General features: G+C 38.9%; 1 protein-coding gene across 1 annotated transcript in view; it reads right to left on the reverse strand.

Annotated features, from left to right (window-relative positions):
• The window catches only part of CACNA2D3 (calcium voltage-gated channel auxiliary subunit alpha2delta 3), an 832322-nt gene that overhangs the window by 607732 nt on the left and 204632 nt on the right, over positions 1–19958 (reverse strand). The window contains exon 4 of the mRNA XM_082346809.1: positions 1207–1266. Coding sequence (XP_082202935.1) covers positions 1207–1266 — 60 coding nt within the window. The remainder of the gene's footprint in view (positions 1–1206; positions 1267–19958) is intronic.

Consider the following 19958-nt stretch of genomic DNA (forward strand, 5'->3'; position numbering starts at 1 on the left):
CAGAAAGTCTGAACCAAATCAACTACACCAACAGTTGGGTTCAGCCAATGGTGGGTACCAGCAAGAGATCAGAAGGCTAGAGACAGTTATCGGTGCATCTTTTTCCCCAGATTCTACACTTACTAGCTCACCATCTCTCTATCAATTACCCTTTCCATACAGCTACTCTCCCTGGGTTCTAGAAACCACTCCTTCCTCTTGCTCCTTCAGACCAGGAGTGTGGCTTGCCCGGGGGTACAACACCATTGCTTGTTGGTTTCTCTTACCATACATCTGTAAATATTTTCTTTATTAAACTTTCCTCCATTACCCCATTTGAGTGTGCATTCTTTTACAAGAGGTACAACCATGGGACAGAGACACAGCCAAAGGCTATCTCTGGTATCACCATCTTTTTCTGTGCTTGAAGATTTATCTTTTCCATATAAATGAAAACAGCAAAATAAACACTACTTCCTAATTGTGACCACATGGCACTAAAAGAGATATGTTCTAGCAAGGCACAGACTTAAGGAATTAAGATTCACCCCTGTTTTGCTAGCAGTGAGAAAAATTCACAAACCTAAAATGACAATACAGATGAAATTTCCTTCTGGAGGGACCCAAAGGAACCTCCAAGTATTATTCAATTCACTTCTTGACTTTAACTATGTTTTATATATACATGACAGCATCAAAATCCTTCTCAACCCGACACAGGTGTGCCATGATTAGATATGAGATCCACAACAAAAAGTTATTAAGCAGATGTTCAAATCCCAGGTCTGTGAATGATTTAATTTTTAAATATAATTAACAGTCAATTCAAGGTTAGATCTATACATAACAACATTGCTTTCAGTCACTTAAAATGCAGCTATGGAAGAGGGATTTGGATATATTCTGCCATCTATCTTATCAATTTACCATTAAAATCTCTGGTGATTATTGTCACAGTTGACTGATTAACTCCCCCAGAATTAGAGAGGAAACCTGGTTACATGCATGTAAGTGTGTGTTATCACCTATTGTAACTTGCATAGTGGAAAATGGTTGAGGATCACTGTCCTGTCTTGTCAAAAAATAGGCACATTTATTTCAACCCTGTACCATTCTCTCAAGAGCCTTCTCTCCAAACCTCTGAACTCTGGTGTTCCCAGTATAGCTAGTGTTTCTCCTTTGGCAACAAACACACAAAACAATTTAACTCAAACTATAATCAGTTACCTGCAAGTCTGCATCAAATTCATGTTTCAGGTGTGCTTCCTCTGCAGCCTCCACCAGACGCTGGCAAGACAGAAAGCAACACAAAGGATCAGAACTGTAGCCTCGACCCCATTTCAACAACATGAAAAGACCGAAGTTTCTCCATTGCCCAAAAATGACAGATCATATCATGGCATGTGAACTGTGACCTGGTGCCGTTGCTTCCATGAAACTGAAAATAACATCAGTGTCAAAGTCTAGTTTTTGCTTTCATCATCCAATCATATGTGTATATAAATACACATATGTTCTGCATCCACTTTCGTAAAAATTCAAAGACACTGGCCCTTGAGGCCAGATATGGACTCCAAAACCTACCTAGAAAAGTGCATTCCTTAAGCATAGAAGGCCCTTAGTCAAGATTTATTGAATTGAATCCAGTCTAACTCTAAGTGGGCTTTCTTCCCCAAAGGTTTAGAAATAGTACTTAATTCCCTCAATTATTTAAGGTCAATTCTTTCTGCACCCAGCTCTGGTACATAATTATCAGGTGACAGTTATTTGAATTTAATGGTACCTCAATGCCACTTTGACAATCTGCATCCCAATAAGAAAATCACTAAAATTAAATCAATATGCAACACCTGTAAGTACACAACTCTTGTTATTCTTCTTAGCTAAGTAAATTCAACCAATTCATATTATTATGAAAATAATTTCATAAAATTCCATTTATCATCAAATGAGTCAACTATAAAATCATTTATTCTTTAATTTGAACTTTCCAACAATAAGTTATTTCCCACCATGAAAATGTATGCTACAGGATATTGCAGAAAACTCGTTTGGTGAAATAATATTTCACTGAAATTTTATTGAACTGAAAGCAAAACCTTAGATCCAAGTAAAAAATTCAACCATTTCTATTTTTTCCACAGTTATTCTTGTAGCCTATGCTGTCTTTAGCTTGCTTTTTCTTGACATATTATAGAACTGAGTTTAACAGACCCTGTTTCAAAAATGATGACATTAGTATTAATTTCTAAATGATCACAAATCAACAGACAAATGTTCCATGAATAATTATAATATTAAATTGGACATGGAAATAAAGAGAGTGAAATTTATTTGGGTAAGTTAGGCACCAGTACGAGCACTAAAGCCCTCTCTCTCCACCAGCGTTGCCCATAGACTGGAATCTGGGAGAGGTGGCCAATCTGGTTTCCCACATTCTCTTCAGATAGTCAGGAAGAGGCTTCTCCTCTGGTCAATCAAAGAACAGACCCCAGGAGAACATTACAGGGCCAGAGCCAGAAGATCCAGTTCTAATTCTAGTGAAGATGCAACTCCCTACCACTGCAAAATTTGGGCGAGCCCTTCCTCTCTCTGATTCTCAGTTTCCTCATCCCAAACACATGAAAAGGCGATCCCTGATCAGTGGTTCTCAAAGTGCAGTCCCCCACCAACAGCATCAGGTTCACCTGAGAACCTGTTAGAAACTCACATTTTCAAGCCCCATCCCAGTCCTACAGAATCAGAAGCTCTGGGGCTGAGCCAAGGAATCTGTTTTAACAAGCTCTCTGGGTTATTCAGAAGCTGCTGAAGTTTGAGAGCCACTGACTACAAATAGCACTCACCCCAGACCCCCTTGATTTATGAGCACCACCAACCCTCCAAGGTTTCCTAAATCTCATTTATCTCTAAAATCTGTGTATATATATATATATATATATATATATATATATGTATTTCCACTATAAGACATAAAATACTTTATAGAAGAGAGGCATAAAACAGAGAGGATGGGAAACAGAGAAAAAGCAAAAGGAGAGACACTATCTGTGTAGACAGGACACACTGGCCCCAAACTTTCAATGGGTTGTGGTCTTCTTGGAACCATCCTAGTCAATGAAGCTTGTTAGTGTCCTGTGATTACTTGACACAATTTGCAAATGTATCAATGTGGACCCTGAAAAATAAATGACTGACAGTGATTTAAGAAATCTATGTGAGAGCTTATTTTCTTAATCATCGTAACAGATTTAGAATGTATATGCATGTATCATGCATAAACATTCTAAATTACATTTACATATTGAGCTTTACAGAGTGTGTATAACAAATAGTATGCACCTCTTAACACTTACATATCAGAAAAACCCATTCATTCTTACTGTATTTACTTAAACTCATAGAAGTTATTTTCTCATGGTGTCTAAGCACTCTGAGAACCCAGAGAAGAAATGTCGATGAAATGGACAAATGACCGAAAGATAAGAACAAAATAAAATTTCTCAATTATCAAGACAGATAATATTGAAAAAAGTGAAAAATTGGAAATGCAAAAAAAAGAAAAAGAAAGCTGTATAGGACCAGCAAATAAGAGAACAAGACAGAAATAATAAGCAAGTTAAAGTTATCATGAAAGAACATAGCATGAAATTCATTTCATATATAACGTTTTATTTACATTTATATGTATGTACATGTATATCACACATACATGCCAATAACAAATTTGTGTGTAATATAACATGAAATGTATTTCAACTACAAATATTGCAATACGAGCCATGGGGCACAAGAAGATAACACATTGGAAACAATTCTGTAATATTGTACAAACCACTGACATCAGCCAGAACACTGTTCTTTGTGTGGAGCTGTGAGCCCATGAGAATTTTAATCCTGCTGGCCAGTTTTTACGTTCATTTTCTAGTTAAATTTGCTACATGCCTTTTTTTAACTTAATTTATCTCACATATTTGTTGTTTTCATAAAGATATTTTCCCATCATGCTCACTACAGAGCTTTAGGAGATATGATTCATAAAATGATAGTCAACTGGCAGCCACACATAATACTGCCACATGTGAAGCACAGAAGTACTTTGGAACAGGACTCTTTGAAAGGACATACCCTTCTTGCCATGGGGTTATCCCAATCTGCTCTCTTGATGCCAGCAGGAGACAGGCCTACATTCTATGGGAGAATTCAGGGGGAACCCCCCACACACACACCGAGAACAGGCTCAGCTGCTATGCACAATGATGACAAACAGAACATCAAGAACTAGGTACCTTTTGGAAAGAACAAAGCATAGTCGATCTTCTTGAAACACTCTTATAAAGATAAATGAATTAAAAGAAATGTTATTTAATAAGGAAATCATGCGCCATAAATTTACCTAAAACAGAGTAGTCCTGGGGACAGAGTTCCTATTGTTAATAAATTAAAAATAAATTGAATCATCATTAACAAAATCAAAACCACTCAACTTCCAGCTCTGATGCTTGCCAGTAGAAAATAACAGCCCAGAATGTCTCTTTCTGAGCAAATATCCTTATCATCTAAGTCAAATTAAGTACATTTTTAAAATAAGTTTGATCATTATTTGCAGGCATGAAAAATCAATTTAAATGTGCTAATATTTTAGTTATTATATAAGGAACTGCCACTGAGCCTGAGGAGAACTGTTACTCTATTATATCCATTAGAGAGGCAGTGTTCTTTTAATAATAGTAAGTTAATTTTCTCTTGTATGAATTCCCCTTTTGGATCTGCAGATTGGATTACAGAACTGTGAATGTGGCTTTTAATTAGGACTGAACACTGGAAGTAAAAACGGCTTTGAAGACTAATATTCAAAACTGAGCTTTGAGGTCAGGGAAAGCAGCAGTTTTGTCCACAGATATTCCTTCCCCCTTAATGACCAAACATTTCCTTACTCAGTAAAAATGGTAACAATATAGCGGAATATATACATCCTGGCCTTGGAACAAAGCACCTACAAGCTAAAAAGCTGTAATTCATCAATTGATACACATTACATTGACTTTTAAGATTTCTAAATAACTCTTCCTTTTTAGTGGAATCAATACAAACAAAAGCTATCTTTATATATAAGAAACGCTAGAAGCCATGGACCATGGATAGTATTTATAGCTGTGGGTAATAGTGGGGATATTAAAACATTTCATTTAAAATCACCTCTTATTTCTTGTTACAATGACCCCACGTATATCCATGCAACAATACAGAAGGCACAGTCTCCCATCTCCTCCCCTGAAACACTTAAATCTCTGTCATGCTCCAGAAGGGGGAAAATAGGACACCAAGTCAAAGTAAAAATTGGATCAGAAGAAGAAAATGATTTTTTGTTCTACATGTATTTCATTTTTTGGTTCCTGATCATTTTGGCTTAACAGGAGAAAAGAGAGAAAGAAATGTGCGATGAAAAGTGGGAAGCGTAATGGAAAATATGGTTCCACAACCAGAGTAACTTATTACTGGACTCCTACTGATTCTATCAGATGAACAAATTGTGTACAAGTGAAAAAAATTTTAATAAAAATCCCTAAAACTGGAGCAGGGGCAACTATGGCCAAAAATCCTTAAAACAGAAATATAAAAACCATATGAAAAGCAAAGAAAAAAAGTTATTTTTATTTCTCATGTTAAAGCTAAAAAGCTTTTGCTTGTAAATTCTGTGATCATGGGATGCTGGAATTTAACAAAGATTTCAAAGCACTTAATATGTTCAGTGATTTTCATTTTGTGTTTTGCAGGAACACATTTAATACTCATACCAGGCTTTTATTGCCATTTTTTACTCAAAAGAGTACTCTTTCTCAAATAATGCTTAAATTCAACTGAAGGGATTCTAAGGAAAATGTGTAATCATTAACATGGATTTGGGCTGCATCAATGATTAAATTAGAGCTAGTTATCAAATTGTCATTAATACCAGAATGAGAGATCACATGAGTCTTCCTTCAAATCAATAAGAACTAAACATGTAGAAAAGCAGCCAAATGGAGCGATCAAGCAGAAGTAATAATTACTGTCACAAACACACCCAGTGTGGCATGGTTCATCTTTTCCTTACACAAGGGTTAGTGGCTTTTGTTTTAATGACTAGAGTTTGATGGAGTAAGAGTTATACCTTTTGCCAATCAGTGTGTATATTGGGTGAATACTATCCTAGCATCATGTTACAGGGCAGGACTTGAACCTGACATGCTGACCATCTGAAGAGGTAAGGACAGAGGAAACCCAGGTCCTCTCTACAGTCACAGATTTCAAACTCAACTGATTCTAGAAATAAAAATGAAAAATCTCTTCTCTCATTAAATGCCATCACTGCATCAAAAGATGTGTCCAGAAATATGGACAAAATGAGATTTGTCCCAGGACTAAATTCAAACACTCCTTTCTTGTATGAACAGTCAGAAACCAACAGTTTAAGAATCATTACACTGGGGGAAAAAAGTAAGATATTTAAATTTACATTTTCATTCCATCTGGTGTTTTAATCCCTTCCCTTCTGTAATCCGGATAGAGTTTTTATCACTCCGTAACAGTGTAGATTAATCTTTGATGCTTTTGTAGCTAGAGTAATTGAAGGACTTGTATCACCAATGAGCCACCGCACGTCATGAGGTGGTCTACAGAAGGATGGAGGACATGCACAGGAAAATAGCTATTTCAATATAAAGGGCTAAGTGATAAATTATGGTAAAAATAGGCCACAAAGCTTCCCAGAAAAAGGCACATTTAAGCTGAGCCCTAAAGGAAAACAGGACATTGCTAAAACAGTGTTCCAGCCCAAGAAAACACTGTAAACAAAGTTTTGGAGACAAGAAAACTTCCAGGACTTTGTTCTAGAAACAGCTGTATCTCAGAGACCTACACAGAGACCACATCAATGGCTGGATGACCATCAGGCAATAAACCAGGGCAAAGGAATAACCTGGAGAGATAGACATCAACTAGACAAGAAGAAATCCAAGACATCTTTCCCTACACTCTGAAACGCTGAAACTGCAGTTACAGTAATATCTGAGAGCTTAATAATATTCAGTAATCCTTACTGATACAAATGTTTTCGCTTTTCAATTCCAATAGGAAAGGCACATATAAATCACCACCTATCAAGATGATCATTTCTTTAGAGAAAAACAACTTTTAAGGAGCCTTCATTATTTCTTTGATCCTGTAGAAGAAATAAGCTTTGTTGCACAAGAATGAACATTTTGTATAAAATGACCTTCTGCTTGAAAGCTGCAAAGATTGCTTCTGCTTTAAAAACAACAAACATTTCAAAGTGGATTATAAAAGCTAATCTATAAAGTTTCCAGAGAAAACAGGTAACGGAACAATAGAGCAAAACACGTCTTGTATATGTGGGGAGAGTTCTCTTCCCTTCCTCTACCTCCCTCTTCCTGTCTCTTTCAGATTGCATAAGACTACACCAGCCTTTTACAGACAAAATAAGCCTAGAGTTTACATCAGAAGACTTGATCACAATCAAGAAAAAATTATCTTTGTTTCCACAGGAGATACCTGTTATCAATTTGAGGCTGATTAAATTAATAGCTATTATCAACATGAGTGGCCAATTTCCAAACCAAAGTCATCTCATTCTACATCTAAGGCTACATTTGCCAAAATGTAACATTTGCAAAGCTATTGAAGATGGAAACAGCCAAACTTTGCTCAAAAGGCTACCCAAGGGCCAAGGCAGCTGGGGAAGAGACAGGAAGAAAAGACAACCTTATCTTTCAGCCCAAGTAAACGTTTCCAAATGATCCAGCATTTTAAAACATGGTCTTCTGCTTATGTAGTCCTCCTGGGAGTGGTTTAGAGTTGAATTACCAAAATCAAGGCTATTTAACCATAAACCCTGTAAAGTCCCCTCCAAACACTTCAGTTCCAAGATAACTGAACACTTTTCTTTGTGGGCAATGGTACTCCCATTAACTTCCTGAGAGGACAAGTCCAAGATGAAAAGAACTATGACATTATGTCAGTTTGAGGATGAACATTTGTTTTACACAATGGAAGTCACCCATCACTGAGGGCTCTGACAGTGGTGAATGAAATTCTGTTCCAGCCCTTAGTTACATCTTTCCAGAGCTGACTCAGAGGTTTTGACTGCAACCCACAATGGCAGAGCACTGAAGGTACTGTCCAACTAGCTAAGGAAGATGTAAACATCTGCCTAAAATAAGAAAGATAAGGGGACTTCCCTGGTGGTCCAGTGGCTAAGACTCTGCGCTCCCAATGCAGGGGGCCCGGGTTCGATCCCTGGTCAGGGAACTAGATCACACATGCCTGCCGTAACTAAGAGTTTGCATGCCGCCAACTAAAAATCCCACATGTCCCAATTAAAGATCCCACACGCCGCAACTAAAGACTCCGCATGCCGCAACTAACGATCCCGCATACCGCAACAAAGATCCCACACGCTGCAACTAAAGACTCCGCATGCCGCAACTAACGATCCCGCATACCGCAACAAAGATCCCGCATGCCGCAACAAAGATCCCGCGTGCCGCAACTAAGACCCAGCGCAGCAAAATAAATAAATAAATATTTTTAAAAAAGAAGAAGAAAGATAAGGTGCAACCAAGTTAAGAAGGTGATAGTACTGGAGAGGATGTCTACCCTACAGAGAGTTTCCAATCCTGGTTGTAGCAACAAGTTTCCATCAATTCTGTTCAATTTAGTTTAACAAGTATTTGTTGAGAACCCATTCAGTGATCAGAACAGCAACAAGAACTGAGTGTGACACTAAGGAGGAGATGACTTAGTCTTGGCTCTCAAGAAGCTTTTGGTCTTTTAAACATTATGGCCCGGTAGAATCAGAATAGTCTCAGAGCCCAGGAACAAGGGTTTGAATCCAGATCTTCCTACTCAGTAGCTACTTGACTCTGGGAAAATCTTTACTTCTCTGAGTCTTGGTTTTCTTATCCGATCTTTAGTCTGTATCTCCATGTGTGAATTTGATGAGCATGTACACAAAAAACATTTCCTGAAGGATTCCACACAAATATAAGATATCATGATGAAGGGGCAGAGGAGGAGACAAGATTTTCAGGCATAACACAGCTTGACTGGAACAGGAAAAGACCACAGAGTCTGTGCCACCCACAGTTGGCTCGCATGTGGGGAGAACTTGGAACAAATCCTCAAGTTCACGGTTACATGGAGGTTATGTGAGAGTAATTCTGCTGCCAACGAAAGGACTCCAAACCTTGTGTTCTCAAACACAAGGCTGTGCACCTGTTCCTTAAGGACTGGCTTTCAGAATCCACCACTCTCTTTTTTAGCTTCAGCAGCAAAATCTGTGATCAGTCAGGCTGAAAATGGAATGAGGCAAGCGCCTTTATCAAAGGTTTGACCGATGTCCTCAGAATGGCACAAATACAGAAATTAAGCTGTTTGCCAAAGCAAGCTCTTCTGATGGATGGTACCTGTGAGACATGGAACTGGACAGCGAGTGTGGCAGCTCCCAGCCCCTGGGCCCCAACCGTAGCCAGGGAAGGAAAATTCTCTTTCTCCTTGAAAATAGAGAGATAGGGTTTTCCTGGTGGTGCAGTGGTTAAGAATCCACCTGCCAATGCAGGGGACACAGGTTTGATCCCCGGTCCGGGAAGATCCCACATGCTGCAGAGCAACTACACCCATGCACCACAACTACTGAGCCTGCGCTCTGGAGCCCGCAAGCCGCAACTACTGAGCCTGCATGCCACAACTACTGAAGCCCGCACACTTAGAGCTTGTGCTCTTCAACAAGAGAAACCACTGCAATGAGAAGCCCGCACACCAACACGAAGTGTAGCCCCCCCCTCTCCATAACTAGAGAAAGCCTGCATGCAGCAATGAAGACCCAATGCAGCCAAAAATAAATAACTAAAACAAGTAAATTTTAAAAAGAAGAAGAAAAGAAAATAGAGAGATATGTAACAATTTCCATGTCTAGTCAGATTATTACTTACTTAAGATGGATTTTTATGTAAATATGACGCAGGGGAAAAGCTATTTCAATTCCATTGCTATTCTCTCCTTGTATCCATCCATCCAGATGTTTACCAGGCAACTTCAGTTTGGAAGGGAACATATCATGTTGGTCCAAGAGCAGGCTCTGGGGTCAGACAATCTGACTTTGAATCCTGGCTCCAGCTACTTCATGAGAGTACTCTGGGCAAAAGTTCTTGGTACACAGTGAATGTCCATTAATGTTAGCTCTTATTATTGTTGATGATGATGATGACAAGACAATGCTGATGATAATTAAGTATATGAGAAGAATTATGTTAGAGGCTTGGGCCATGAAGATGACCAACACGTTCATAGTTCAGCTGGGAGGAGAAGCAAGTAATTAGACAGTGTAGTGTGGGCTATTACAGGAGGTCCCACAAGGTGATAACAGCAAATTATTTAGTTTCACACTTCCTATCCCAGTGCCAAACTGTTCTAAGTGCTTTAATCAATTAATCCAGTTAATCCTCACAACCATCCTATAAAGGAAAGCACATACAGTATCCCAACTTTACACATGGTGAAACCAAAAGCAGAGAGGTTTAAGGTGTTATGACAACTCAAAGCAGGGAGCAGATAACTCCGCCAGGGAATGCGGCACCATTCCCTGGCAGAGTTATGTGTGGGGAAGGTTTCATAAATGATGTGACAGTAAGTCTAAGTTAAAGGATGAGTGGAAGTCAGCCAAGTGGCCAAGAGAAATGATGGGAGAAGGAGCAGGAAAGGCTCCAAGGAAGACGCCTCATGTGTCTGCAAAGCTGTAGGTAGTTTGGAATGGGGAGGTCAGTGATGTGGGGAGAAGGGTGCAAAGAGGCAGGCAAGCAGGGTCCAAATGAGCAAGGCCAAGGAATACTATGCTCTGTGCACTGCAGTGGGGGTAAGGAGCTGAAGAGGTCTAACTGGGCATAAAAGCAAAATAATCAGTTCTGAAATTTAAGTCATCTTTCAATTAATCTGGTAGCAGTATTGAAAAAAATAGATTAGATTACTATATCTAGACTGGAAGGAAGGAAGGGAGGAGGGAGGGAGGGAGGGAGAGGCTTAGGGCGTAGCAGGAAGGGAATGCAGAGTGAAGGAAGGTTTTAAGATGAAAACATGCTCACAGTATGTGAGCAGTAATAAGCAAAAAGCAGTAGTAAGAACTGCCATGGGAAGCTCCCTGCAGACTCAGTTCAGGGTAGCTTTGGGATACTTCCCATGGGCCAGAAAGCCATTGGGCCCAGGCCTCCAATTCAAAGAGCCTTAAACTTAGACTTTCTACACTAACTTCCTAAAAAGATCACACGTACAGTCACAGAGAACCATAGCACTGGAAGGAGAAGTTCTTTTAAGTTGCATCTCTTTCCTGGACCATACAGCCTATGGTGCATTATAATTTTTCTTTACTGTATCCTTTACTTCTTGAGGAGAGCTCAGTTACACTGTATAAGCACTCTTTGTTAAAACAAACAAACAAACAGTAATGTGTTAAATGTAAATATTTAAAATATAACACAATTTTCAACTATGTTTTGTCATTTCTTCATTTCATAACAGACTGGGAACCTTGAAAAATGAAAATGGCCTGGGTCCCTCCTGACTTTTGAAGAACCCGGGGATATCAGACCAAGCTGGCTTTTTACTCCTCTAAGGTAAAGTTAACCGCTTATACATATGTGTGAAGCTGATTTCAAATGAAATCAAGAATGAATGATGAAAAATAAAGACTCTTCCCATGATCTTGGTCCCCAAACATTTTATGCAAGTCCCTTGCTTCAGAGTGCTCAGAAAAGGCCCTCCTCCAGCAATAGAAATAAGATCCTGAAGCCAGCACTCTCAACCCTGCCCAATACTTTCAAGAAAATGACTGCTTCAACTTAAGACACTGTGCAGCAAGGGGACCAACCCTGGGGGCAGATTTCTGTGTATATATGAGCTTTTAAGTCCATGGGGAGCTGAGTAAACCAAGGGGCTGGTTCTGAATGAAGTGTGTGTGTCTTCAACTCATTTTTTGTTATTTTTCCTTCTACTTTATATATGTTCCTTTTGCATTCAAGGAATGACATTTTCACTCTTTGGAACTAGACTTACCATTTTAAAATTTCCAAGGATGAGAAGCCAGCTTAAACGATAAGCTGGTTCTCCCTTTTTTAATGCCCAGGTAATGAACTGAAATTACACAGAAGGTTTGAATTTTTGGAAAGTTATTCATATACTTTATTCTCTCTGCTTCAACTCTCTTTCTGCTCTGTCAACCTTTAATTATAACTTTATTTCAAAATGACAATCAAGTAAGCAGATATATGAACACATGCTAGTGGTAAAAGATTCGAGGATTTTTTTTAATGAAGAAAAGACAGAACTAATGAAGGACTAAATCCATTTTACATAAAAGTAAACTAAGACCAAAAACTTAAATTCTCTCAAATGTCTATGCAATTCATTTGTATACCAGGCTTGCTTTTGACATTCATCATGCTTTGCTCACACATGCTCCCTCCTCATCGGCCATGCCCTGCAGTCTGGACTCTTGTAATTTTCTGATGCTCTTACAGGACCAAACAAAATGGACAACACACTGACACTCTATGTTTGCCTTTCTCCAAATACCCAGCCCCTTCTTGTACTGTAAAATAGACACACAGAGAAGTAGTAAGTTCAACCATATAAAATGTCCACTTTGTGAATCAAAGCAGTTGAATCTCAGCAAGTCTATGCAGTTTCAGTAAATTCATAAAATACATTTGGACTTTGGTGGGTTTTAAATTCCCTTTAACATTCTAAAGGAGCTAAATTATTTTGAGCAAATTAAGTCCAAGGAAGACATAGAAAATGGAAATGAACACAATCAAGGCCCTTCTTTATGCCAACACTTTACAAATGTTTGCCTATTTAAGGTCTACAATAAGTCCCTAGGGAGCTATCACATCCTCATCACACAGATGAGAAACAGTCTTAGAAGGGTGAAGGGACCACCCCAAAGTGACCAGAGAATGAGTTATGGGGTTAAGAATGAAACTCATGACGCTCCCAGTTGGCTAAACTGCTATAAAGACTCGGACCATCGATGCCAACGTGGATGCCCTCTGGTGTGACATAGGCCCTTGGAACCGTGGTCACTAGCAGCTGGCTCAACTGGTCCTTAAGCAAAGACTTAAGTCTAACAAGCAAATAAACTGACGACATGATGTCTTGATTAGATCCTGACTACCATGAGTATTAAGCTTCAAAACCAGGTATAAAGAGAGGGGCATAAGAGCTAGATTGGAGGAAATGATACACCCTTGTATCTTTTGCATTATATCAGAAACCGTGCCTATCACCTATTTATCTGGTGAGAGAAAAGGAGACTGATGTTCTGGTCACAGCTTTCTTCATGTCCCCAAAACATGGATGCAAATCTATCATTGAAGAAAAAAAAAAAAAAAACAATCTGGAGGCTGACGACTACCTGATATCTCTCACAGTTGAGCTATCCTCCCTTTCAGGCCTGGAGACCTTTCAAAGAACTTTCTCCATGGTGACAAGGGGTTAGCACAAGAGTCAAGACCAAACATCCAGTTTTCTCTGTGCTGGGAGAGGCAACAGCCTTATGTGGTCTGATATCAGCTGCTCAGAAGTGTCCTTTAGGTCAAGTTCCACTCGATCCCCATGGGGAACCGAGCAGAATCAGCTCAGTAGCAGCAGGACACTGAGCAAGGACAAGCTGCCATAGCCAGGAGGCATGGTCTTCACACTGCACTGCTCAGTGCCTCCTGAGCATCTCCACAGTGAAACAACAGCCAGGAACCTAGCCTTCACGGGCTTATGTTGGAAGAGACAAAGACAGCAAGCAAAGGAACAAATGCATTAGATCACATCAGAATGAGTGCCATGAAGATTACAAAACAAGGTGACATGGTAGAAAGTGACAGGGGCACAAACATTTGTGATGGTCAGGAAAGAGATTCCTGCAAAATCAACATGTACCTGAATAAAAAGAAGGAGCCCAGAGGCTATCTGGAGGAAGAGCTTCCCAGGAAGAAGAACAGCAAGTGCAAAGGCCCTGAGGTGCTGACTGCTAAAACCAAACACAGGTCCACAAGATCATACCTGAAAACTTTGGCGCCAAGTATGCTACACTAGTTCAGTATTATTTGGGTTTTAGAAAGGTAAAATGATTTTACAAAGGTAAAATGATACATGTGTATCACATATTTGTTACAAATCACCCCCAGTGAGGGCTAAGGCAGCACCCCATAGTCAAATATTAATATTTCTGTAGTAAGGTATATGATTATTCACATTAAGTGGAACAAATAAATATTATACATATCCACCTGTCAATTCAGATCAAGTTTCTACCAAATGAGTTATGAAAAAAGTTTCAATTTTCAGGGTTATCTGGATTACAAAATTGTAGTATGAGTTTGTGAACCTACTCAAACTTAAAAAAAAATTAAGTTGATAAACATTTCTCAACTTTATGTTTGTTAGCCACAAAGTTTACTCAGCCCTTTGGCTCAGCTACCACATGCACCAACAAATCACAAAATTAAATGAGTAAGGATAAGTCAAATAAATGGGAATGGGAGGAGGGATCTTATCGGAGTGATGAAAATGTACAATGTGATGTGCATCGATTGTCACATTATTGTGATGCACTCACAACTTGGTAAACCTACTAAAATCACTGAAGTCTACACTTAGAAGAGGTGAATCGTATTGGATATAAATTATGCCTCAATAAAGTTGTTAGAAAAAATATCAATGGGAGAAACTCAGAAATGTGAATTAATGTACTCACAAGTCTGCAAATGTAGAAACCCTTTTATCTATAATGTGATCCATTTTCTCACAGTAAAAGTGTTCCCAGTAATGTAAAATGATACAGCCACTTTGGAAAACAATCTGGCAGTTCCTCAAAAGGTTAAACACAGACTCAACATACAACCCAGAATTCCACTCCTAGGTAAACACTCAAGAAAAATGAAAAACTAAGTTGACACAAAAACTTCTACACAAATGTTCATAACTGTGCTTTTCATAATGGCCCAAAAGTGGGAACAGCCCTAATGTCCAACAGCTGATGAATGGATAAACAAATGTGGTATATCCATACAATGGAATATAAGTCGGCAATAAAAAGTAATGATGTACATTAATACACCACGACATGGATGGAACCTGAAAACAGTATGCTAAGTGAAAGCAGTCAGTCACAAAAGATCACATATTATATGATTTCATGTATATGAAATGTCCAAAAAAAGGGAAATTCATAGAAACAGAAAGCAGATTAGCAGATGGAGGGCTGGGGAGAATGGTAAGATTGAAGGACAATAGCTAAAGTTATTGGGTTTCTTTCTGGGGTAATGAAAATGTTCTAAATTTAATTGTGGTAATGGCTGTACAACTGTAAATATACTAAGATTTAATATATATACTAAATGTACATAATATATATACTAAATATAATATATAAATATACATACACTAAAACTTAGAGTGAATTTACACTTTATATAGGTAAATTGTACGGTATGTAAATTATATTTCAATAAAACTGTCACCAAAAAAGAGTGTCTTTGGTATATTAGGATGGAATTAAATATGTATTGTTGTTTGATGTTCCTCAAAGCACAAATGACTCCTTGACATCTGCCAGCTTAGCGAGTACAACCTGTCTTCATAGAACATAACCTGGTGATGGCCAATCACCATCAACAGAGGGAAAGTTCTTGTCCACCAACTGTGACACTGGGCAAGTCTGTGAAGAGATTTAAATCTCCTCTAAAGACTTACTTATTTACTTGATCCTTAACTAGGATATCTGATGTACTTTTAGCACAACACATTTCAGATTAACTAGCTAAATTACTGTCATTTGCAATAACTGTGACAAGAAACACTAAATAAATATTATTGAGATAAAAGTAAGTATATTAAAATGATCCTCAGAAGTGTGTTGTAGCGTGAACACTCAACCACAGGAGTCTAAGAATTATAACTAATGGTATCTAGCATAATTCTAGGTCAATCCAGAGCTAACATACAAACAGTGCTAATTAAGATTTTTCTTGATTCTTGAGAAAGTAAACACCAAATGGAGGAAAAGCGCATAGAGTAGCAACAACATTTTGGAAGGCTTATAATAATTAACTTATTATTGTTTATTTATATCTCAACACATTCCAAATAGATTTTTCCCATCTTTTGTATGATACATCAAGAAGAAAAAATAAAATAAAACCTCTATTGTTAAATTAACTAAGAACATCTGATTTTAAGGAACATGAAACCAACTGGTCAACAAATGTTTATTAAGCATCTACTATATACAAAGAACATGGCCAGGCACTGAAAGGAGCTGCAAAATACTTATGGCAGTCTCTGCTCTCTAGGAATTTGTAGTCATATCTCACAATAATAAATAACTATCCCTGATGCTATCGGCTGGATTTCATTTCAAACAAGGGGTCCAGCTAATAGGAGGTGTAAGAGAGGAATGGAGTGATGACTCTCCAATACTGCGGCCAGGGAGAGATTGGAGATGAATTCTAAACTAACTTTAAGAGGTGCCTAGGATTTAGGCAGGTTCCAAGAAAAGAAGGCAGATATCCCAAGTGGGAAAAGCTGTGAAAGGCCAAGGCGCGGTTTTGGGAATGGAGGGCACACCAGTCTGGGCAGTTAGACAAGGCCACTGAGCAGAGCTGGGGCCAGTGTTGGGTAGGAACCTGGACTAATTCGTGTAAGCACTGAACTTCATCCTAAATGAGTTCAGAAAGATGCTGGAGGAAAAGTGAGCCAAGACGATCAGGGGCCAGGGTCCACTGGGGACGGCGACGGCACGCAGGGAAAGAAGTTATGAGAAAGCACAAGGCCTCAGCTTGCCCATGTCAGCTGCTTGGAGCAGTGTGTACAGCACTGAACACCATGCAGATGGTCCCCAGTACAGCCATGGCTCTATCACTGCCAAGTCTAATCACACCTAACAATAGAACTTAGTCCTATTCTATACCACTATTTTTTAAAAAGGTTTGTGTCATTAACTTATTTTATAGCTTTTTTTAAAAGAAAAATGTTCTTTTGTAAAGTCTTAGGCCTAGGGGAAAAACAAAGACAACTCTTTCAGTGACCTGCCATAGTCCTTGAATATTGATACATCATATGTATACATATCTGTGATTATTTCTATTATGTTAATTAAGCTTTCACTGGGGGGCGGAGGGTGAAGTAAGCAGGGTGATTAGCATAGCAAGTGAAACAGGTTAAAAGGGGAACACACCCCCAAATATTAGCTTCAGGACACATATGATGATTATTAAACTGATTACAGCAGATATGCTGGTTATATGTTGAAAATTAAAGCTTATATGAACCAGAAGAGATCAGTGACTCACCTGGGTTTTCCCTCCCTCTCTGTCTCTCTCTCTCTCTCTCAGAAGAAGTTCAAGTATTATTTGGTAAGCAAAGATTAATAAGACACAGTCCTCCTCTTAAAGATTGCACAAAATAGGAAAGGAGACAAATATGTAATCAAATAACTACTATTTGATATGATGAACGTGATAGGTATCTCAGACGTGGTACCTTTAAAATAAGCATTAAAATAATAACTGTTAATAAAATAAGGCAAAACAAGAATACCAACTTGTGCCCATGTATTCTAATAAAATCGTGCTCTTTATATAATTTCCCTCATTTACCAATATTTCGTTAAGACAAACCACTTAGTTTATGCTGTTTAATACATTATAGTTCTTAACATGCAGGTACTCAATGAAAACCATCAATAATGCTTTTCACTTTGCTGATAACTAACCTTATAAGCAACAGTCAGACAATGGGTGGTGAATCATAGGATAGACAACTACCAGAGGTCAAGGTGGGCAGGCATCTAGACCATGCAGATGGTAGGTTATGTTCCACAGGGTCAGGGACAAGGAAGGAGCAAAAGAGTGTTACAAAGACCAAAGGGGCCAGTGGGCACATAACCCAGGACACTCTGGGAAAACATGATGAAGATCCTGGCTCAATTAAGGTAAGTTTATTGGGAAGGCAAGTTAGCAAGGCTTAAAAAGAGACTACTAAAAAACAGGGATGAGCTCTTCCAGGTACCAGGTTAGGGGGCAGAGTGTGTGGTCAGGGCTCTTTCAAAACCCTCTAAAACTGTACTTCTCTCTTGACTTATTCCCCTGGGATGGTGTTTTGCCACCATTCCCCATGATCCCTGCACTTCCCGTGAACTAGCAGCATTTGACAGAGGCTTCTTGTAATTATGTTATGAGTGGTCAGAAATCAACTATTCAGCTTCCCTTTTTCTAAATGCTGGCTCTCAGGGAGGCCACTCAGGGCTGGGAACAACATCCCTGGAGACAATAACGTAGGAGCACCTCAAAGAAGACAGGGGCATTTGAGTACTGATGGCCAGAGAATCCCAGGACCCACAGCGGGTTGGCAGCAGAGCTGACATTCACAGGAGTTGTCTGCCTTTGCTAATTGATTGTAAAGAAACGTCTTCCTTGGTGAGGATCAAGTGAGTCCACTGAATGAAACTTAGTGCACAGAAACATTGGTTAGTCCTATCATTTAAAAAACTCTAAGCAATATGACTGGACAGCTGTTGGAGTGGAAACGTATTAGAAAAGGTAAGTTGGTACTAAGAGAATTAGACTTGGCAGTTTATCAAATGTGAACTGGAGAGGATGGATGAATTCTAAGTCAATAACCATTATGGTCACTCCTAACAACTTCCATCTGGCAGGTGCCTGGATTTCTGCCACAACATTTACTTGCAAAATACGTTTGCTTTGTTGTCCCTGTTTTATTTGCTCTCTGCTTTGAATTTGTAGCACCCTTCTGTTTTGAGGTTGCTTTTCTCTTTATAACCATTGTAGTATCTTCTAAGAATCTTAACCATAATTGTAAGATCACCTGCAATAATGTAAATATGTATGGAGTTAAACAGCTGCCTTTTTCACATGGAGACATCTGGGAAAAGAAGGAAAAGGAAGGAAAGTTAAGAAAAGCTTAGTCCAAAATGCAGGAACCATGTCTATTGATTAGTTAAGCTAGTAGTTTCCAAGGTGAAATACATAGGCCCTTCTCAAAGATTTCTTAGTTTTTCAGCTGTATTAAGAAGACTTACTCTACTTTATGAGCAAAGTGTCTACATCATTTCCAAAAAAAATAATCTAGTACACATGTGGAGCTTGCATATCTCCTGTGAATCCAATTTAAATCCCTAATCTTTGCATCCTAATGGATTTAAACATTTTCTGACCTAGGGAAAAATGTATTTAACATTTGCTTTCCAAGTTTCAGAGCAAACTATTTTCTAGCCCTAGGGCTATTCTCAAAAGTAAGCCTAACTCCTCTTTTATTTCCAGAAGTCTTCTAGATAAAGTACAGAGTAGTGGCAAAAGTAATTCCCATGCCATAAAAATTGAACATTACACATTATTTAAACCAACAACAGGCAGGTGTGTCTTTTCTATATGTGGTGTCTCTGGCTAGACTCATCTCATCCCTGCCCAGCAAGCTCCTATTCCTCCTTCAGCACCCTAATCAAATACCCCCTGTTCTGGGAAACCTTTGCTGAACACTCCAAAGCAGAATAAATGACTCCTTACTCTGGGCGGTCCCAGACCCCTTTCACTGCAAAATCTGACAAACCTGTATTAAGCAGAGAGGTCTGCTTCATCTGCACTGTATTATAAACATCACCCACAGTGCTGACCCTTCCCTCCTTCTATCCCTGGCTACCTTGGGCTTGTCCACAGTTGTATGCTTAGGGCTTAGGTGAGTACCCCTCCCACAGTGGTGCTCCATCAGCATCTGTTGAACAAGTAGGGATACTTCCCGTATTTCCCTGGCCCATCCCTCTCCCATAAGGCTGAACTTGAGGATGGTGACTGTCTTATCTACCTAGCTTTCTCCAACCTCTAGCACAGTCATTGCTCAGTAAATATGAGCTGAATGTATGA

This window comes from Balaenoptera borealis, assembly GCF_965194805.1.
Source record: "Balaenoptera borealis genome assembly, chromosome: 12".
Taxonomy (NCBI): domain Eukaryota; kingdom Metazoa; phylum Chordata; class Mammalia; order Artiodactyla; family Balaenopteridae; genus Balaenoptera; species Balaenoptera borealis.